Source organism: Oncorhynchus clarkii, chromosome 25 (genome assembly GCF_045791955.1).
Source record: "Oncorhynchus clarkii lewisi isolate Uvic-CL-2024 chromosome 25, UVic_Ocla_1.0, whole genome shotgun sequence".
NCBI lineage: Eukaryota > Metazoa > Chordata > Actinopteri > Salmoniformes > Salmonidae > Oncorhynchus > Oncorhynchus clarkii.
This window is the reverse complement of record NC_092171.1, coordinates 26,240,033-26,263,241: the sequence shown is the minus strand read 5'-3', so window position 1 is coordinate 26,263,241 and position 23,209 is coordinate 26,240,033. Positions and strand designations below refer to the sequence as shown.

General features: G+C 41.8%; 1 protein-coding gene across 1 annotated transcript; it reads left to right on the top strand.

Annotated features, from left to right (window-relative positions):
• The first annotated feature begins 4,892 nt into the window (after positions 1-4,892).
• LOC139383607 (uncharacterized) lies at positions 4,893-19,151 on the top strand. Its single transcript, XM_071128165.1, has 2 exons — positions 4,893-5,832; positions 18,190-19,151. The coding sequence occupies exons 1-2, from the start codon at positions 4,893-4,895 to the stop codon at positions 19,149-19,151; spliced, it is 1,902 nt and encodes a 633-aa protein (XP_070984266.1).
• Positions 19,152-23,209: the final 4,058 nt, after the last annotated feature.

Below are 23,209 nucleotides of genomic sequence, written 5' to 3'. Positions count from 1 at the left end.
CATCTGCAGTGCTGCTCTCATGTGATAGCTCAGAGGGAATTTAACAGAGAAGACTAAATGCTAGAGACTAACATTGTTTGACATTCACTTCAGGATACTTAGCTCAACAGTCACACCTTTGACCATGAGAGAATGCAGGTTCTAGAGCAAAAACCATGAAATTCCTAGTGAAATCTTGGCTTATAAAATCATTTATGGAGTGTTTCTTGCATTTTTTGAGAGGAGCTGTGCCATTTGTCATTGTGCACAGGCAGTGGTGACCCGTCATTCAAGGCTCTGCCCCAACTGTTTTGAGCCTGTTTTGCATGTTATTTTGGCATAAAACCATGTCATATATATATATATATACTGTATTTATATACACATTGAGTTAATAAAGCCACATACAAACATGGTCTCTTTTTTGTTATCTTGAGTAAGGCAGCTCCAAAATACAGCTCTTTCAGCCTAGCTCAGTGCTTTCTGTGGTGGCGGGGAAAGCCAACAAAAAATACGGAGCGTTGAGCTGTGATTGGCTCAGTGTTCTGTCACTCATGGAGACACTACGCCACCGCCAAGTCTAAGGGTAGAGCTAGAAAATTCTAGCCCCTTGGGTGCTACCATAGAGTTACAGTACATTAGAAGTGCCAACCCAAGAAGGATCAAGGTCATTGGCCACAGATATAACATGATTTGAAGTCATTTTATGTACAGTAGCTTTGATTGGACTGATCATGTCAACATCATACTTTCAAAATCTTCGCTAGCAGTCATCATCATGATTCAAGTCGACAATCTACTGGCAAATCCTTTTTAATCCTTGTCAAATTAAGAGAAATAATGAAGAGAAATAATAGATAAAACGTATCGGCCATTGGACATAAACATTACACAACAAGTTGGAAATCACAAATTCAACAATGAGTGGTTTGGAAGGAATCAGTGACAGTGGCTAACTGCAAGCTTTGCAAAGCAATCACTAGCCTTCTATTCAGTGGAGTGGCTGTGTGGTCCCAAATTAATTTGGGATTAGGGGGCTCTTTCCCAGTTTAAAATGATAAACATTCAACATTGGCCATACTGGCAATGAAGCATGATTTGTGCCGCACTCAAAAACAACTGTTAACTTGGCTTCAGTGAGTTCAAGACAACTGGGAAGTCGGGAATAAACGAGCCCCTTACTGGCAAAATACATTTTGAACTCGGAATTGTAAATCTGGCCTCATTCTAGTGCTACCACCTGAAGATCAATGATGTCATCATGATTCGACCTTGTTTTTTTTCTCCTGAGTTTCCAGTTGTCTTGAAAGTACCATAAATTCAGAGAATGCCAGACTTTGATGACACAATTTGACCACGAAAAACCGCTGCACCACCTTCCTGTTCAAGTGACCACAAAAATGTATTGTATGCTGCTGCATAAATTATGTAATATGCCAGGGAGATATGTATACTGTAGCTAAGAAGGTAATACTAAGTGTATGTTGTGTAGTAAGCTGTTAGTAGCACATGAGCCTCACCCTAATAATTTGGTCCCTTTTCCTGTCATAATTTAGCCTACTGTTCTAACTTGGTGGTGCACAAGTAGCCTATAATCTATTTTAGAGAAATATCAACATCGAATATTGTAAGCGCTTTCATTGTCTGCTTATATGCCCCCTTTATTTATCCTACGGTTCTGACTTGGTGTACAGGGAGAACACTATATGAACAGCCCATGTTCTGAATTACGTCGCAATCCATTTCAAACGTGCTAAACAAATAGGTATATTGACTACGTCCATCCTAGCTCGCTCATCGTCTTAATCAAAACTACAGATTGCCTCTTATGCGCTTGTCGTCCCCTTATGCCAGTTTGTACATCTCAATTATCATTAGAAACCACATTTGTTTAAGCAAGTCAGCCATATCAGCTATGTTTTTTTTAAAGGCAGTAAATGAGGCTGAATGAACTGTTTCGCTGCCAGACAAGGCTCTGCTGATAGCCAGTTGTAGTAATGGTAAGATGTTGGAACAGCTTCATTGTCACGATCGTCGTAAGAAGCGGACCAAAGCGCAGCGTGGTGTGAATGCATAATTTTAATGGATGACGAAAACACAAAGTAAACTGAACAAAACAATAAATGAACAACGACCGTGAAGCTATATACGAACTGTGCTGACACAAGCAACTAACATAGACAATCACCCACAATCCACAATGCCAAAAAGGTTCCCTAAATATGGTTCCCAATCAGAGACAATGACTAACACCTGCCTCTGATTGAGAACCATATCAGACCAAACACAAAAACAGACAAACTAGACATACAACATAGAATGCCCACTCAGATCACACCCTGACCAAACAAAACACATAAACATACAAAGCAAACTATGGTCAGGGCGTGACATTTTTGTGGGCACCGTTTGTCACCGTTGTAGTGCAATTAATGTATTGTTCAGTGTTGTGTTGTGCAGGTACTTTGCTGGCATACATCCCGCCAAGATTTACATGCTAAAATCGGCACTGTCCACAGGTAATATGCATGTTTGTAACTAATATGTAAATAAAGTAAAATACTAATCAAAACATTATTCACAGTAATACCCCCGTTGGCCTTTCACCACAAGAACGAGGGAATTATGAGGAAAACCATTAAGCAAATATTTTCGTTGACGGAGCCAGAAAGTTGGCAGGTAAACAATTAGTGTGAGAGCAAAAGTAAAAAAAACATCCAGGAGAACAATGTTACCAAATACACCAAATCATCATCATTTCAATCTCTGTCGACCACTGTTGATAACGTCTGACACGAACTTGCATAATTAGGCATGTGTCCTCTCCACATCTGCCACATACTTTACATAGCCTACAAGAAAACTCACACGTCTCTTCCCTTCAGTTTACAAGACATTGAGGTGGGATTTTAAATCAAGTTAGCAATTATGTCAACCCCTAAATGAGTTCTACAATCATCAGTGTTGTCTCAGTCCCCATTCCCAACAGGGTGCTAAGCAAGATGCCACACCACCCACGGAGATCCTATTCAATTATTCTATAATGATTCTGTATGTAATTCCATCTCCCACAATTCACCAATCATTGGTTCTTTGCATTTTTATGGCTCTCTAGTAGGTCAACTTCCTAGCAAATGCATCCCCAACCAACCCAAAATTAACCATCATTTCCAAACTGTATATTCCAGGCTTTTAGTTTCTTATTTTGTGGAAAATAAGCCACAACATATATCAGTTCATCTAAAAAAAACTGATCTGTCAGACATTTAGATCAGTGTATGTCCTGAGTTGTCAGTTCTTCAGTTTCAGTTATCCGCAATCTGGACCATCATGGGTAATTAGCCATCTGGGGCCCCAACAGCTACAATATCCCTGTTTAGGATAGTTTAACCTTGTTAACAGTCCTCAAACCCATCACTTTGTGACATATGCCATTATGTATAATGAAAGCTGTTTCTATTTTAATCCAATGCTATAGGAAGGAAATTAGGTAGTAGTATCCTCCTTCATGGTCCAACTATACCAATAGAGAAAAATGTGTTTGTTGCTCCAACGTAAACTAATAAATTATGTTTGATGCAAATGTCATCAAAAACTTCCAGATTATGATTATATATATTCAAATAGGGTCACATGTGGTTATACCATTTTGTATCTAAAATGACTGAACATCTCTTGCTGTGAGTCTGTGTTAAAGGTCTCAGCGTAACAATTTACGTGATCAAATGTTGACAGAGGAGACATAAAAGTGGGGTCGATGCAGCTGTGTGTAGCAGGCTGTTTGTTTGTCAGCTCTACCTTCATGACTTGGGCCCCGTTTTGGACTATGACCTAGATTTTAAACTTTATTTTAAGCCTTTTCAAGAAATGAGAATTACAGCAAAAATGAAAGCAATTCAAATCAAATCTTGTTAGTCACATGCGCCGAATACAACAGAATACCTTACAGTGAAATGCTTACTTGTGAGCCCCTAACCGACAGTGCAGTTCCAAAAAATACGTAAAGGAAAAAGAGATAAAAGTAACAAGTAATTAAAGAGGAGCAGTAAAGAAAACAACAACATATACAGGAGGGTACCGGCACAGAGTCAATGTGCGGGGGCACTGGTTAGTTGAGGTAGTATGTACATGTAGGTAGTGTTAATTAAAGTGACTATGCATAGATGACAACAGAGAGTGGCAGTGGTGTGGAGAGAGGAGGGGAGGGGCAATGTGAATAGTCTGGGTAGCCATTTGAATAGATGTTCAGTAGTCTTATGGCTTGGGGGTAGAAGCTGTTTAGAAGCCTCTTGGACCTAGAATTGTCTGTTATTGATATTTATTGTTATTGATAACCAAATATCTATGCTGGTCATCACTAGTTACCATAGCCACAAAGTCATAAACCCTGTCTATTTCTACAATTTCTCCTCTTAAAATCTGATTTGAAACCTAACCCTAACCTTAAACCACACTGAATATAGCCAATTTTAACAATATGGCTGTGTTAACTAGTGACAATCCTGAAAACACCAGTAGAGCCATTCTCACAACAGCTCCATCAGTTCCAGAAAATGTATTTGCATGAGTATAATTTGCATGGAATACAAGAAAGGGAAAAGGGTACGCCTAGTCAGCTGCACAACTAAATGCATTCAACCGAAATGTGCCTTCCACATTTAACCCAATCCCTCTGAATCGACATCCATTTAAATCGGTGCCAGGAGAGCAGTTGTTGTAGGGGGTTAACTGGGAAGAACAGCACATTTTTCCACCTTGCTAGCTCAAGGATTTTAATCAGCAACCTTTCGGATACTGGCCCAATGCTTTTAACCAGGGCATCCCAACATCCATTTTTCTCATTGAACCATAGGAATACAATAGGTGACAACAACGCAGAGCACCCAGAGACATCCAACTCAGCGAGGGCAAAGATGGACCCAACTGCAGTACCACTCAATCAGACCAATTCTAACCTGTCTGACTCTGCCTGCATTAAAAATGACTGGGTGGACGGGCACATGTACCTAGCAGCCTACTCCCTCTTCTTCATCGTGGGCTTCCCGGCTAACTGCCTGTCTCTGTATGTGGCCTGGGTGCTAATGAGGAAAGGAAACAACTTGGCCGTGTACCTGGTGAATCTGTCCATCTCAGACCTCCTCTATACGGTCTCCCTGCCCGTATGGATCGAGCTGGCCCTGGGTCGGCCCGTAGGGGACACCTTCTGTAGCCTGGTGTCTGTGGTGATGTACAACAGCTTCTACATCGGGTCTGGTCTCCTCTGCTGCATCTCAGTGGATCGCTACCTGGCCGTGGTCTATCCTCTCTACTTCAACTGGGTGCGGCAGGTGCGTACTGCAGTGGCAGTTTGCGCTGCATTGTGGTGTGTAGAACTGTCTATCCACATCTATCTTCTTCATCAAAAGGGGGCGCTGCAGGACTTCTCTGCCAGGCGGCTGTGTAAGGAGGGTATGCCCATGGCCCAGGCGGACGCCCACGTTGCTCTGACCAGGGTGGTTCTGGGGTTCCTGCTCCCCCTTCTCATCATGACCTTCTGCTTCCATCAGATTGTTTTGGCACTCCGCGACAGTGCCTCCTTGCTGGCCCGGGAGCGGAGGAAAGTCAGCCTCCTGTTGCTGCTCCTCCTGGTGACATATGTGGTGGCCTTCGCCCCCTTCCAGGCTGTTATGTTCCTCAGAGGGGTGCTGGAGCCAGGGGAATGTAGCATGGCAGTGAAGCTCAGGGACCCATACATGGTGCTGGTTGCCTGGACGACACTCAACAGCATGCTGGACCCTATTTTCTACTGTCTCATCAGTCAGAGTGCCAAGAACGAGATGACTAAAGTGCTGCAAAGATGCAATAGATGCAGCAGTCAGTTAAAGAAGTGCAAAACTATTTACACAATTACATAAGCTAAGAAATGATTCATGATAAATCCATTAAAAGTATTTTACTGTGAAAATGTCATGTCAAACTTGCTTTATGCTACAATGCTTGTTAGAAGAAAAAAATATGAATTGGGACCTGTAACTAGCTGCTCTTGTGTGAGTGACGTTACATTCTTAGTAGACAGTAGGCTCCATTAGAGTACTGTAACTAACCTTATTTGCAATATATTCAAATGGTGCCTTTGTGAGGCTAGTATAGTACTGCTGTTTAACAATCCACTACTGTATCATCTTGTTAAAATGTTTTCTATGCAAATTTATATTCAGACCCTAACACATATTTCTGTGAAGGTACAATGCCTGAATAGTATCTGATAAAGTTATGGTATCCTATATCCTACAACTATTTTATATGGACAACCAACAGGTAATTGCCAAAAGAAAAGAAAAACAACATAACCTGTAAGGCATTGGGCCACCACGAGCAGCCAGAACAGCTTCAATGTGCCTTGGCATAGATTCTGCAAGTATTTTTCCACGACAAACTCCATAATTTGGTGTTTTGTTAATGATGGAGGAAAACACTGTCTCAGGCGCCGCTGCAAAATCTCCTAAAAGTGTTCAATTGGGTTGAGATCTGGTTTCGCACGCACGCGCACACACACACACACACACACACTTTAAACCCCCTATGATTCTTTGAGACCACTCTTTCAAAGTCATAGATCTCTTCTAGCCAAAATATGGAGCAACTGGGCATTTTTATACTTGACCCTAAGCATGATGGGATGTTAATTGCTTAATTAACTCAGGAACTACACCTGTGTGGAAGCACCTGCTTTCAATTTCCTTTGTATCCCTCATTTACTCAAGCGTTTCCTTTATTTTGGCAGTTACCTGTAAGTACAGTGCCTTCAGAAAGTATTCACACTCCTGGACTTTTTCTATATTTTGTTGTGTTACAACCAAGAGCAGTGTGCGGTTTCCTTTTTCCTTCATCTTGTTGAACTGTTGCCATACACCTGCAAAGAGATTGCTTAGATGTGCGAGTGCCTTTTGAATTTTGTGTTACAACCTGAATTTAAAATGGATTCAATTGAGAGTTTGTGTCACTGGCCTACACACAATACCCCATAACAGGGTTCCCCAAATAATAATTGATTCACTTTTTTTATTGTTAGATATTATAGACTGTAAAAACACCAGGAATTCAGCTCCAAGTATTAATTTAAGAAATCTGTTCAAGTATTCCCACGCATAATAGCGAGACGTGACCGTATACAAATGTAAGCAAGGTTTTAAATGTTTTAGTCAAACATTATACTGTGTCTGTTTGGGCTTCTTGCGGTCAATTTGCAATATACATATGGTTTGTAATTATGTTTACATTATACATTTCAGTCATTTAGTAAACGGTCTTATCCAGAGCAACGTACATGAGCAATTAGAGTGCCATGTTCAAGGGCACATCTAAAGATTTTTCACGTAGTTGACTCGGGGATTTGAATCATTGACCTTTCGATTACTGGCCCAATGCTTTTCACTGCTATTCTACCTGCCCGTTACGGCCCCCCAACCACCCACTGAAGAAGAAAAAAATGTCCAGTAGCTGAATCCAGTTGATGATCCCTGCCCTATAATGTCAACGTGGAATTTTTACAAATTAATACAAATGAAATTCAAATGTTATTTGTCACATGCGCCAAATACAGCAGGTGTACAGTGAAATGCTTATAAGCCCTTAACCAACCATTCAGTTAAGAAAAATAAGTGTTAAGTAAAAAATGGTTATTAAATAACAAATATTTAAAGAGCAGCAGCAAAATAACCGCAGAGAGGCTATATACAAGGGGTACCAGTACGAAGTCAATGTGCGGGGGCACAGGTTAGTCGAGGTAATTGAGGTAATATGTACATGTAGGTACATAACCTCTATGTGATCGGTGTCCCTATACCGGAACGGTTGTTGCTAACGTGCGCTAATAAAATCAAACTTTATTTGTCACATGCGCCGAATACAACTAGTTTAGACTTCACCGTGAAATGCTTATTTTTTTTATTTTTTATTTTACCTTTATTTTACCAGGAAGGCCAGTTGAGAACAAGTACTCATTTACAACTGCGACCTGGCCAAGATAAAGCAAAGTTACACATGGGATAAACAAACATACAGTCAATAACACAATAGAAAAATCTGTATACAGTGTGTGCAAATGAAGTAAGGAGGTAAGGCAATAAATAGGCCATTGTGGCAAAGTAATTTCAATTTAGCAATTAACACTGGAGTGATATATGTGCAGATGAGGATGTGCAAGTAGAAATACTGGTGAGCAAAAGAACCGAAAAACAAAAACAAATATGGGGATGAGGTAGGTAGTTGGTTGGATGGGCTATTTACAGATGGGCTGTGTACAGGTGCAGTGATCTGTAAGCTGCTCTGACAGCTGGTGCTTAAAGCCAGTGAGGGAGATGCAAAGAAGCAAGATATATACATAAATACAGTATGGGGATGAGGTAGCTGGATGAGGTAGCAGGTGGAGTGATCGGTAAGCTGCTCTGGTAGCTGATGATTAAAGTTAGTGAGTGAGATATAAGTCTCCAACTTCAGTGATTTTTGCAATTCGTTCCAGTCATTGGCAGCAGAGAACTGGAAGGAAAGGTGGCCAAAGGGGGTGTTGGCTTTGGGAATGACCAGTGAAATATACCTGCTGGAGCAAGTGCTACGGGTGGGTGTTGCTATGGAGACCAGTGAACTGAAATAAGGCAGAGCTTTACCTAGCAAGGACTTATAGATGATATGGAGCCAGTGGGTTTGGCAACAAATATGTAGCGAGGACCAGCCAACGAGAGCATACATGTCGCAGTGGTGGGTAGTATATGGGGCTTTGGTGACAAAACGGATGGCACTGTGATAAACTGCATCCCATTTGCTGAGTAGAGTGTTGGAGGCTATTTTTTAAATGACATCGCCGAAGTCAAGGATCAGTAGGATAGTCCGTTTTACGAGGATATGTTTGGCAGCATGAGTGAAGGATGCTTTGTTGCAAAATGGGAAGCTGATTCTAGATTTAATTTTGGATTGGAGATGCTTATTGTGAGTCTGGAAGGAGAGTTTACGATCCAGCCAGACACCTAGGTATTTATAGTTGTCCACATATTCTAAGTCAGAACCGTCCAGAGTAGTGATGCTAGTCGGGCAGGTGGCAGCGATCGGTTAAAGAGCATGTATTTAGTTTTACTAGCATTTAAGAGCAGTTAGAGACCAATGAATGAGTGTAGTATGGCATTGAAGCTCGTTTGGAAGGAAGGAAGAAGGACCAGAAGTTTACAGAATGGTGTCGTCTGCATAGAGGTGGATCAGAGAATCACCAGCAGCAAGAGCGACATCATTGATACATAGAGAGAAAGAGTCAGCCCGAGAATTGAACCCTGTGGCACCCCCATAAAGACTGCCAGAGGTCCGGACAACAGGCCCTCCGATTTGACACACTGAACTCTGTCTGATAAGTAGTTGGTGAATCAGGCGAGGCAGTCATTTGAGAAACCAAGGCTGTTGAGTCTGCCTATAAGAACGCGGTGATTGACAGTCGAAAGTCTTGGCCAGGTCGATGAAGATGACTGCACAGTACTGTCTTTTATCAATGGCAGTTATGATATTGTTTAGGACCTTGAGCGTGGCTTAGGTGCACCCGGTACCAGCTTGGAAACCAGATTGCATAGCGGAGAAGGTACGGTGGGATTCGAAATGGTCGGTGATGTTTGTTCACTTGGCTTTCGAAGAATTTAGAAAGGCAGGGCAGGATGGATGTAATCTGTAACAGTTTTGGCATAGAGTGTCTCCCCCTTTGAAGAGGGGGATAACCGCGGCTGCATTCCAATCTTTAGTAATCTCAGACGATATAAAAGTGAGGTTGAACAGGCTAGTAATAGGGGTTGCAACATGGCGACGGATCATTTTAGGAAGAGAGGGTCCAGATTGTCTAGCCCAGCTGCTTTGTAGGGATCCAGATTTTGCAGCTCTATCAAAACATCCACTGTCTGGATTTGAGTGATGGAGAAGCGGGGGGGAGGGGGGGGCTTGGGCCAGTTGCTGCGGGGGGTGCAGAGCTGTTGGCCGGTGTAGCCAGATGGAAAGCATGGCCAGCCGTAGAGAAAAGCTTATTGAACTGACATTTTGGTGGCAGACTGGGAAGATAGCTTGGAGTATATACACACATGCTCCATTAACTCCAGACATTGTCTCATACAATTCAAGGTATTACACAGATTACACTATTCCAAAACCAAAATGCATAGGATGTTTCCTGATATATCCCCGATGTGTGATAAATATCAGGCTGCGCAAGGTACACTACTCCACTGCTTTTCCCTATGCTCTAGCTTGTATGGTTATTGGTGTGGAATTTTTGGGATCCTCTCTGATGTTCTGGGGACTTCAATAGACCCAGACCCACTTCTGATAATCCTGGGAGTGTCTGATTCCCTAAACGGATTAACCAACTCCCAAAAACAACTCATCTCTTACAGTCTCATTTCGGCAAAAAAACGAATCTTGTTGTTTTGGAAAAGGAGGGAAGCGCCCTCTACCAAATTATGGCTCAGCGAATTGGCAAACACTGTACACTTAGAAAGAATTAGATATATTCTGAACAATAAATGATCAACATTCGATCAAATCTGGCAGCCTTTCCTCTCCCACTTGGACCAGTCGGCGCTGTGAATTTGTAGTTTCTAACGTACTCTCAATTGTCATATTTTAATCTACCTTTGGGCAGCATGTGCTGGCCCCGCCACCCGAGCAGTCGGGAGGGGAATAAGGGGGAATAAGGGGGGGATAAAGGGGGGGTGACACCTACCCTCTTTTTTTCTACCTGTCTTTGTTCTGTATGTCTTGTTTTTTAATATTTGTTTTGTTCCCAGAACTCTGGGTCTTGTTGTTCCTGTCTGCTCTTTTATGTTTAGATAAGAATTGTATACCTGCCTTTTATTCCTACATACCATTCCTGTGTGTGTTCAATAAAAATATTTGAAACAAGAAATGCTTATTGAAATTCTCAATTATTGTAGATTTATCGGTGGTGACAGTGTTTCCTAGCCTCAGTGCTGTGGGCAGCTGTGAGTAGGTGCTCTTATTCTCCATGGACTTCACAGTGTCCCAAAATGTTTAGGAATTAATGCTGCAGGGTGCAAATTTCTGTTAGAAAAAGCTTGCCTTTGCTTTCCTTACTGACTGAGTCTATTGGTTCCTGACTTCCCTGAAAAGTTGCATATCGCGGGGACTATTCGATGCTAGTGCAGTACACCACAGGATGTTTTTGTGCTGGTAAGGGCAGTCAAGTCTGGAGTGAAACAAGGGCTATGTCTGTTCTTAGTTCTACATTTTCTGAATGGGGCATGCTTATTTATGATGTTGAGGAAAGAACTTAAAAGAACACCAGGCATCCTCTACTGACAGGATGAGGTCAATATCCTTCCTGGATACCCGGGCCAGGTCGATTAGAAAGGCCTACTTGCAGAAGTGTTTTAGGGAGCGTTTGACAGTGATGAGGGGTGGTCGTTTGACCGCGGACCCATAACGGATGCAGGTAATGAGGTAGTGATCACTGAGATCCAGGTTGAAGACAGCAGAGGTGTATTTTGAGGACAAGTTGGTCAGGATGATATCTATGAGGATGCTCATGTTTACAGATTTTGGGTTGTACCTTGTAGGTTCCTTGATCATTTGTGTGAGATTGAGGGCATCTAGCTTAGATTGTAGGATGGCCGGGGTGTTAAGCATATCCCAGTTTAGGCCACCTAACAGTACCAATTCTGACAATAGATGGGGGGCAATCAATTCACATATGGTGCCCAGGTCACAGCTGGGTGCTGGGGGGGTCTATAACAAGCGGCAACCGCAAGGGACTTATTTCTGGAGAGATGTATTTTTAAAAGTAGAAGCTCAAACTGTTCGGGCATAGACCTGGATAGTATGACAGAACTCTGCAAGCTCTCTCTACAGTAGATTGCAAGCCCTTAACTCTTCTTGAACTGCAATCTTGGTTAAGAAAAAATTTACCAAGTAGACTAAAATATAAAGTAACAATAAAAAAGTAACACAATAAGAATAACGAGGCTATTACAGGTGGCACCGGTACCGAGTCAGTGTGTACAGGTTAGTTGAGGTAATTTTTACATGTAGGTGGGGGTGAAGTGACTATGCATAGATAATAAACAGTGAGTATCAGCAGAGTACAATAGAGGGCGTGGGTACATTGTAAATTGTCCGGAGGTGATTTTATTAGTTGATCAGCAGTCTTATGGCTTGGGGGTAGAAGCTGTTGAGGAGCCTTTTGGTCCTAGACTTGGCTCTCCAGAACCGCTTGCCGTGCGATAGCAGAGAAAACTATTTTATGGGATTTCCTTTGACACCGCCAATTATATAGGTCCTGGATGGCAGAAAGCTTGGCACCAGTGATGTACTGGGCTGTTCACACTACCCTCTGTAGCACCTTACAGTCAGATGCCAAGCAGTTGCCATACCAAGCGGTGATGCAACAGGTCAGGATACTCTCGATGGTGCAGCTATAGACCCTTTTGAGGATCTGGGGACCCATGCCAAATCTTTTCAGTCTCCTGATGGGGAAAAGGTTTTGTCGTGGACTCTTCATGACTGTCTTGGTATGTTTGGACCATGACAGTTTGTTGTTGATGAGGACACCAGGGATCTTGAAACTCTCGACCCGCTCCACTACAGCCCTGTCGATGTTAATGGGGGCCTGTTCGGACTGCCTTTTCCTGTAGTCCCCGATCAGCTCCTTAGTCTTGCTCACATTGATGGAGAGGTTGTTGTCCTGGCACCACACTGCCAGTTCTCTGACCTCCTCCCTATAGGCTCTCTCATTGTTGTCGGTGATCAGGCCTACCACTGTGTCGTCAGCAAACTTAATGATGGTGTTGGAATCGTGTTTGGCCATGCAGTCGTGGGTGAACAGGGGAATGCAGGAGGGGACAAAGTACACACCCCTGAGGGGCCCCAGTGTTAAGGATCAGTGTGCCTACTCTTACCACCTGGGGGCGGCCCGTCAGGAAGTCCAGGATCCAGTTGCAGAGGGAGGTGTTTATTCCCAGAGTCCTTATCTTAGTATCAAATAAAATAAAATAATTTATATAGCCCTTCGTTCATCAGCTGATATCTCAAAGTGCTGTACAGAAACCCAGCCTAAAACCCCAAACAGCAAGCAATGCAGGTGTAGAAGCACGGTGGCTAGGAAAAACTCCCTAGAAAGGCCAAAACCTAGGAAGAAACCTAGAGAGGAACCAGGCTATGTGGGGTGGCCAGTCCTCTTCTGGCTGTGCCGGGTGGAGATTATAACAGAACATGGCCAAGATGTTAAAATGTTCATAAATGACCAGCATGGTCGAATAATAATAAGGCAGAACAGTTGATACTGGAGCAGCAGCACAGCCAGGTGGACTGGGGACAGCAAGGAGTCATCATGTCAGGTAGTCCTGAGGCATGGTCCTAGGGCTCAGGTCCTCCGAGAGAGAGAAAGAAAGAGAGAATTAGAGAGAGCACACTTAAATTCACACAGGACACCGAATAGGACAGGAGAAGTACTCCAGATATAACAAACTGACCCTAGCCCCTGACACATAAACTACTGCAGCATAAATACTGGAGGCTGAGACAGGAGGGGTCAGGAGACACTGTGGCCCCATCTGAGGACACCCCCGGACAGGGCCAAACAGGAAGGATATAACCCCACCCAATTTGCCAAAGCACAGCCCCCACACCACTAGAGGGATATCTTCAACCACCAACTTACCATCCTGAGACAATGCTGAGTATAGCCCACAAAGATTTCCGCCACGGCACAACCCAAGGGGGGGCGCGACAACCCAGACAGGATGATTACATCAGTGACTCAACCCACTCAGGTGTCGCACCCCTCCCAGAGACGGTATGAGAGAGCCCCAGTAATGAGCTTTGTGGGCACTATGGTGCTGAACGCATAACTGTAGTCGATGAACAGCAATCTCACATAGGTGTTTCCTTTGTCTAGATGAGAAAGGGCAGTGTGGAGTGCGATTGAGATTGCGTCATCTGTGAATCTGTTGGGGTGGTATGCAAATTGGAGTGGGTCAAGGGTGTCCAGGAGGATGCTGTTGATGTGAGCCATGACCAACCTTTCAATGCACTTCAATGCACAACAAGTTGAATCAGCAATACAAAATTTGGTTTAATTATTTATTTACTAAATAATCACATAGAATTACATATACACAGGATGGGTAGTACATAGATTACTAATTATGTCATAAAAGAAAACGTTCCTTGCGGACGAAACTGATATGACGGCTGGTTACACAAAGAAAGGGGGTTGGGTTTGAATGAAAGCGCGGGAAGACTGAGGAACAAAAGGATTGGGTTTCTATCGGACCTTATGAAGCTATGCCATCGTAAATACAGAATCTTATGCATTCTAAATAACCGCCCATTCGGAAAAGGAAAAATATATATATTTACTCTGAGATGCGCTTCAATAGGTTGGTCGAGGATGGAAGGTTGGGTTGACTAGCAGAGATCTCCCTTGTCCGGATACATTGTAGTCGGTAGTGTGGTAGAACGGATACGTTGTAGAACCCTGTCATCCTGAAGAGATTGTCCGTCCTTTCCTAGGCCACGCACGTTTACAGCTGCTGCTGATAACTCGACGTCTAAGAGATATCACTTCTTTAGTGAATAAGAGTTCAAAGTTCATACCAAGTTGCCATACTATAAGCTCATGCTATATTCTGCCTGGTGTAGTCAAATTCATCCTTCCAGCATGGCGATCGTCACCTCCACTTTGAAATTTGCCCTTCTAAACGTATGGACATCAGTCCTCACATCATCGGGAACACAATATTAATTTCATTAGGTTGTAGTCATTTAACCATTCACAACCAGAGCTCATTCTGAGTTTGGCTTAGTTCGCCATGTATTGGGTAACGGGGGCTCTTATAGAAATGTAGAAAAGTGGTTGGTTCATCATTTCCAACCAATTCACGTGGGCGTGGCCACTGATTGAGCATATTTTACTTATTCAAAACAATCTCTCATTTTAAAAACTAAAATGACATTTCATCTTTTCACAAATAGCTTCATATTTAAACATTTAAATTGCACAACAATTCCATGTGACTCTGATAACTAGAATGTGTAGACTTGCCAAGATACAGTTTGTCATCCTATCATCAGTAAAAATGTCTCAGATGACAACTGATCTGACATCATATTCTTTAAGTACCAACGGATACTTTCAACTGGTTGGATTACCGAAATATTGTTCGGTTCACAACCTTTTGATGTTACCATACTCTCTCTATGTTAACAAAGGGCTTTCCAAGAGTCCATTCTGTTGAGTAGAGAGAGAAAAGGGGGAAAGGTATTTATGGGGGTCATTAACCTCACCAACAGGGCAACATCATGACAGTGTGGTCTACAGCTTATCATGAGATGCTCTACCTCAGGCGAGCAACACCTTGAGACTTCCTTAGATTTTGTGCACCAGATGTTGTTTACAAATATACACATGACCGCCACCCCTTGTCTTACCAGAGGCTGCTGTTCTAGCGTAAAACCTGCAAGCTGTATGTTATTCATGTCGTCGTTCAGCCACGACTTGGTGAAACATAAGATATTACAGTTCTTAATGACCGGTTGGTAGGATATACTGTATGTGATCATTTTCCATTGACTGTATGTTGGCTAATGGGACCGATGGTAAAGGGAGATTACCCGCTTGCCGCAGAATCCTTACAAGGCACCAGGACCTTTGTCCTCGATATCTCTGTCTCTTTCTCCTGCGAATGACGGTGATGAGGGCCTTGTCGGGCGTCTGAAGTAAATTATTCCCATCTCCAGTACAGGGTGAGTAATCGTTGTCCTGATATCTAGTAGCTCTTTCGATCATAAGACACAGTGGCAGAAACATTTGGTACAAAATAAGTTGCAAATAACGCAAAAAAACACACACAATAGCACAATTGATTAGGGGATTGTAAAAAGGCAGCCATTTCCTCCGGGTGTGCAAAGCTCTTAGAGACTCACAGGTATAATAGCTGCCAAAGGTGATTCTAACATGCATTGACTCAGGGGTGTGAATACTTACGTAAATTTGATTTTTCTGAATTTAATTTTCAATAAATTAGCTAACATTTCTAAAAACACGTTTTCATTATGGGGTATTGCGTGTAAATGGGTGAGAAGAAAAAAAATCTATCTAATCCATTTTGAATTCAGCCTGTGTGGAATAAGTCCCTGTATCTATATGTACACACTATAGATCATTATCTGTTGTTTGACTTTCATATAAAAGTCCAATTAGATCAATATAATGAGGATTTTCTCAATATGGCTTATTCATACTCCTTTATGACACCCAAACAGTAAAGTCAACACAAGCTAAAATAATAACCCGTCTAAATTATAAAACCAATACTGTAGGCACACAGACAGTTGATGTTAATGTCTCAAGTGGTGATTGTAACTAAAGCTACAGTGTAGTCCACTAGCCCTCGCTCTTTATTTGTCATGTTATTGGTTGTCACATCTTCATTGTAGTAAAGAAAAGGTCTCATGTAGCAGTGGTTTCTTTCTTCCTGTTTTTTGGAGCTTGTTGACCAAGCCTATGAATGACATTACATGTGTGTACCGAGTCTGTCCAGAAGGTTATCGTTTGGGAGAAACAAACTAATAATTTGATTTCTATAATCAATAACTAAAAAGTCTACTGAGTGTTCTCCTGTATACGGTCAACTGTGAGTACTGCTTTTTACGTGTTACTGTACGGTCATAGAGTCAGGTCGAAAATTAGTGTCACCCTTGAAAAATATTAGCAAAAAAGACTATAAAATTAAAGCTATGTTGTATGCTCGAAAAATATTGACAATTATACTAATACATTTTCTCAGAAAAATACATTTTGTTTAACAAGTAAGATATATTTTTCAAAAAACTACAGTGGTCAAAATTATTACCACCCCCATTTTCAATCCCTTTCAATACCTCACCTTGCGAGGATAACAGTATTGAGACTTTTTCAAAAATGTTTTAGGAGATTGGAGAAAACATTGGGAGAGATGTTAGATCATTCCTCCATACAGAATATTTCCAGATCCTTGATATCCTTCATCTGTGCTTATGGACTGCACTTTGTAATTCAAGCCAAAGGTTTTCAATGGGGTTCAAGTTCTGACATGGCCATTGCAAAATGTTGATTTTGTGGTCAATTAACCCTTTCTTTGTAGCTTTTGATATGTGCTTGGGGTTATTGTCTTGATGCAAGATCCACATGTGGCCAAGTTTCAACTTCCTGGCAGAGGCAACCAGATTTTTGACTAAAATGCTATAGTACTGAGCCAAGTTCATGACGCCGTTGACCTTAACAAGAGCCCCAGGACCAGTGGAAGCAAAATAGCCCATAACATCAAAGATCCAAACGCCAAACCTTTTTAAAAAAAAAAAGTATAATTGAGCATTCAATACAGCTCAGTATTCATATTATTTATTTTAAAATGCTCAGCGCAGTCAAGATTGTTTAATTGATCCTTTATTTAACTAGGCAAGTCAGTTAAGAACAAATTCTTACTTACAACGACAGCCTACCCTTGCCAAACCCAAACCCGGACAACGCTGGGCCAATTATGCGCCTCCCTATGGGACTCCCAATCCCAGCCGGTTGTAATACAACCTGGAATCAAACCAGGGTCTGTAGGGACGTCTCTGACACTGAGATGCAGTGCCTTAAACCGCTGTGCCACTTCCTGTGTTTTATAGACATATTTCTACATTATGAGATTGGAAAAGACTGCCTGAAATTAGTTAACAGACCAATAAGAAAGAGTTCCAAACATCTCTGCCAATAACAGATAGTTTTCAGTTTTCCCCACCCCGCTAAGACCATTCTCGGACGGTCCTAGCAAAATTCTTGCTTGAGAAATTCATCTTTATGTAAAGATGCCATTTTTGTTTCTTGTTGATCATTTTAATTTCAAATAATTACAGTAAGGTACTTCATTTTTACCCAGACATTATTTGGTATTGAGATAAAAATGGCTCCATTCCACCTTTAGACAGTCTTTTTTGCTCATCTTTATCAAGGGTACCAATAGTTTGTATCTGACTGTACTTGATATGGTACTTACTGTGGGTTACTTTAGCAAGATATCCAATAAGTGGATGTTTACTAATAAGTGGATGTTTCATGTTTAAATGATGCAGTCTTGAAATTATCTTTGCTATACTTCAGAAATTGAGTCATGTTGTGTTGTATTGCTTTGTTTCCCGAAAGGTGAGGGGCCATAAACTCCACAGTTGGGTTGGAGAATTTCAGCCTGAGCACCACATATGACCCAGACAAACTGTGTAATCCAGCTGACTACCCCAAAGAGAGGTGGCCCTTTCTCTTTATGTACCTGGTCATCATTATCATCGGGATTCCCTCCAACTCCTTTTTCCTCTATGTTTCCTGGCAGCACATCAGAAAGAGGAACACCCTGGGCATCTATCTGTTTAACCTGGCCCTGTCTGACCTCCTATTCACTGTGGGACTGTCTCTTTGGGTGGACTTTATGTGGCATGGTGTCTGGTTTCACGGGGATGCAATATGCATTCTCTCCGTCATAATCCTCTTTACTAACTTCTACACCAGCGATGGGCTGCTTTGCTGTATTGCTCTGAACCGTTACCTGGCTGTGGTCCACCCGCTAAAGTACCCCATCCTGAGGAGGCTCGACACGGCCGTGATGATCAATGTGGCTATCTGGGTGCTGGTGGTCTCCTTCAATACCTCCACCATCATCTGGACCGACTCGTACAACTCAGATGAGCAGAGAGCCATGTGTTTAGACGTGTTCCCCATGAGGGACAGTCTGCTACAGGTCAGTGTGGCTCGTTTCGTCCTGGGTTTCCTGTTTCCTGTCCTGCTGGTGTCGTTCTGCAGTCGGGGGATCTGTTTGGCAGTACGTGCCAACCAGGCCACGGAGGAGCAGGAGAGGAGACATGTGTCCCAACTCCTGGTGATGGTGCTGCTCACCCTGGGGCTCTGCTTTGGACCCATCCACATTATGATGCTCTTGCGGGGGCTGCTGGAGCACTGTGGGAGCCCCTCCTGGCTCTTCCTGCCCTATAAGGTCAGTATGGCGATATCAGCACTCAACAGCGTGGCTGACCCCTTCCTCTACTGTTTCATCACCAGGCTGGGCAAGGCAAATGTCACACAGGTGGTACACTACCTCCAGCGGAAGAGAAAGGGGAATGGTCAGGAGGTGGTGTAATGTAGTAATGTAACCTCAAACCAGAACATTGGAGAGAGACAATGCCATTACTGCCCAGTTGATGGTCTCAGATACCTCAGTTTACATGCTGCTGTTCAGTCATTGTTACATTTCTAACATGATATAGCACAAATACTGGGACTGCATGAAGGTGGACGGTTAAACTTTCATTTGATTCGATTTTTATCAAATAACAATGCTGATGTAGTAAAGTGGTCAAGGTCTATTTTTGTGTGCTATTGGTATATTTCAGGTGTATTCAACCGGGGATCTGCGGACCCCTGAGGTACTGCAGCAGGTGCGCGAAAATAGAAATATATACATGAATATCGCTAGCAACAACAGAATAAATACATTTTTAATTACAGTAGAAAAGAGGAGAACATCTTTCTAATGTTGTCCGCTGTATTTTACAACTCCTAATATTGAACAAATTACACAAATTTAAGCTAATTACACTTACTGAAGGATTTGACATAGGCTTTGAAAAAGCACCCGCTAGTACCAGTCTCAGCAAGTACACATGGCTAACAGCTGCTATTAGCGAAAATGTATTTTGGAGTTACTTTTCTATCTAATAGGCTATGTTAGAGTTTACACGTCCTCTTCCAATTTATAATGTGAGGAGATCAAAATAATAAAAAACTGTCTACCAAATCTATTCATTTTAAAATGTTGATATATAATTGCCTGAAAGGGTGTCCCTGGGCAAGAAAAGGTTGAAGACCCCTGGTATAGTTGGTTACCTCTGAAACACTAGTCTGTAAATAAACGGCAAGACAAACCTGAAAGTAAAGAACTAAATTCATCCTTCTATAGTGTCACGGGGAGGGATGAAATTACTAGTTCAAGGGTAATGTGATTGCTATCAGAAAATCATGTCTTAGTAATGATTTCCTGGCACAATGATCGAAACCGCAACACAGTATGTGTCTTCTTGACAAAGCATGAGTCCATATTTGTCAATCACAATCAGAAAGCAGTGGGATCTCATTTTTGTTTCAATGTATTTGGCACCCTCTTCTGTTCTATATGTGCAGCCACTACACACTGGAGCCAGACTAAAACAGTCACTCCCCCTCTCTCTCAAGTTTCTGTAATACAAACACATAAAAATACCCATAGTGTAGTTGTATTGGCAGGCTTCTGTACAGTGTGCATTGGTTTCTATTTGAGAAGTAACTAGAGGCCCAAACTAAAATAATTTCCTACTAATAAACATTTAAATAAGAGTGATAACTTAGTTTTGCTCTAAATAAGAACTTGGTATGGAACATTAAACATGGAACATTAACAGAATATTTACAAGGATTTGTTTGGTAATTTCCATCACTTAGTTAATTAGCTGCAATCATTAGCTATCTTCACTTTCCTTGAGTTGTATTAAATCATAGTAAGAGCTCTATTTGTGTTGTTGCCCTTGGAGTTGTCTTTGCCCTCTTAAATTGGGTTGGGAAATGAAAGTGCACCAAGAAGAGGTCTACCACCTGCCAGAACTGCTTTTAGCATTGGTTGGCTGACTTAGCCTATTAACAGTGTCCTTTGTCATTGCAGAAGCAGTTCCTGTTCTTTTTTGTTTGTGTAAGTTATCTCATAGGTTTGTATATAAAAGTGTCTGGTAGACTACAGTTGTATGTACTTTCCCAATACACACACACACACCCATAATTCATTGGTCGTGCACACCAATTCCTTTTTTTCTCGTTTTGTCGCCAAACATTTTGTCTACAGCTCAAGCCGTACTTATCCATGCTATTTTACCTTTCCTTCATGCATTTGTTGATTAACAGTATGATCGTGATTAAGGTGATCGTGATTAAGAGTTAAGCTAAAGAAATGTAAATACATACTTTGTTTATCCTCATAATTGTATTGGGGTTGCTCCTGGATGGAGATTTTGTCAGTCAAAGTGAGATACACTACAAGAGAGAGCCATGTTATGACTGTGTTGTGGTTCATGCCAACCTATTGATTGTCCCGGGGGAGGATAATTGAGTAACTAAATTAAATTAAAATGTGTAACTTAAGGCATGGTTTATGAGCTTGACTGAAGTGTTTGCTATTGGTAATATGTAGCCTATATTTACTGCCTACATATATTTATATTGTCAGAATGCTGATTTTGAAGTTAATTGGTCATTTGTGTAGGAATGGAATGTTCCATGGTGAAATGCATTGTTGGTAAAATGTGTTTAAACCCCCTCATTCCCTGTTGTGATTGACCAGTCATGGGGTCATGGCTATACTATGCTTGTGCATGCAAATTGTTATCAGGAATTATAGGCATTTGTTAGCCTGTCAGAGCATTGACCTATGTTGCTCTTTGTCCTGTTTATTATTTTGTAAATATTACAAGTGCTTTCAGTACCTATTTATTATTTATTATGAAAATAAAAGCATTTACCTTGGGCAGAAAAACTGCACTATCCTTATCTGCCTCTTTTCTGCACATCCACATTTGTCCAAAATACATAATTTGTTGTTCATTTGATAAAAATCAGGTTTATGTGGGTTCAGCTTGTATCTTTCCTCTCCATGCCTGCCAGACAGCGTGACAGGCAGGTCCCTCAGCACTAGGCTACTCATTGCTCCAGGCTCAGGCTCAGAGGAACACTCCCTCTCACCTCTCTTAATCATTCATCCTTCCTGTGTTCCCAGCACTTTTACTGCACCTCTTCCTCCCATTCTTTAGCTATCCCGCAGACTACTTTGAAGTATTTTGGTGGGGAAAAACATTTGAATAAAATTGTCAGTCTGTTTCTGTCTGTGTTTCCTGCCTTCGGAGTAGCCTACTGTAAAGTTTGGCAGAGGATGATGTTTCTGTGTTCAGCACTCCACCAATCAGGCCTTTATGATAGTGCAGCCAGATGGAAGCCACTCCTCTTGGAGTTTGCCAAAAGGCACCTAAAGACTCTCAGCAAAGTACAGAGTGATCTTTGATTAAAACCTGCTCCAGAGCAATAAAGGACCTCAGACTGTGGGCGAAGGTTTACCTTCCAACGGGACAACGACTCTAAGCACACAGCCAAGACAACACAGCCAGAGCCCGGACTTGAACCCGATCGAACATCTCTGGAGAGACTGTGAAGCAACTCTCCCCATCTAACCTGAGAGAAGAATGGGACAAACTCTACAAATACAGGTGTGCCAAGCTTGCAGCATCATACCCAAGAAGACTCGAGGCTGTAATCACCGCCATAGGTGCTACAACAAAGTACTGAGTAAAGGGTTTGTATACTTATGTAAATGTGATATTTCAGGTTTTTATTTTTAATAAATGAACCAAAATTTTGAAAAATCTGTTTTTGCTTTGTCATTATGGGGAATGGTGTGTAGATTGACTAAATGGTTTTTCCTCATAAATTTTAGAATAAGGCTGTAACATAAATGAGGAAAAAAGTCAAAAGGTCTGAATACTTTCCGAAGGCACTGTACTTGACTCTGTAAAGAACAATCTCAGCTAAAACCTGACACATACTTTCTCTGTTTTCATGCCCATTGGGGGGGATATAAAGGGATACACAATAGATGGATGGGTGAGAAGGGGACTGATTAGCTGGGTGGAATTGTCCATTTTTTGCTCAACGATCTACACAAAATACTCATGTTGGTGGAAGAAAAATTCTAACATTTTGTAAAAAGATTCATGAAAAATAACACTCTTCATTAGTTAAGTATTCAATCTGAGCCAATCATCTTTGGCAGCGATTGCAGCTGTAAGTCTTTCTGGCCAAGTCTCTAAGAGCTTTCCACACCTTGAGTGTGCAACATTTGCACATTATTATTTTCAAAATTCTTCAAGCTCTGTCAAATTGGTTGTTGATTATTGCTAGACAACCATTTTCAGGTCATACCATAGATTTTCAAGCAGATTTAAGTCAAAACTGTAACTCGGCCACTAACATTCACTGTCTTCTTGGTATGCAACTCCAGTGTAGATTTGGCCTTGTGTTTTAGATTACCGTCCTGCTGAAAGGTGGATTCATCTCCTAGTGTCTTGTGAAAAGCAGACTGAAGCAGGTTTTCCTTTCCTCTGCTTAGCTCCATTACTTTTATTT

Coding starts and splice junctions, on each gene's coding strand:
- LOC139383607 (XM_071128165.1), top strand. CDS start 4,893: ATGGACCCAACTGCAGTACCACTCAATCAGACCAATTCTAACCTGTCT. Junction 5,833..18,189: donor AAGATGCAATAGATGCAGCA/GTCAGTTAAAGA, acceptor TAAACTCCACAG/TTGGGTTGGAGAATTTCAGC.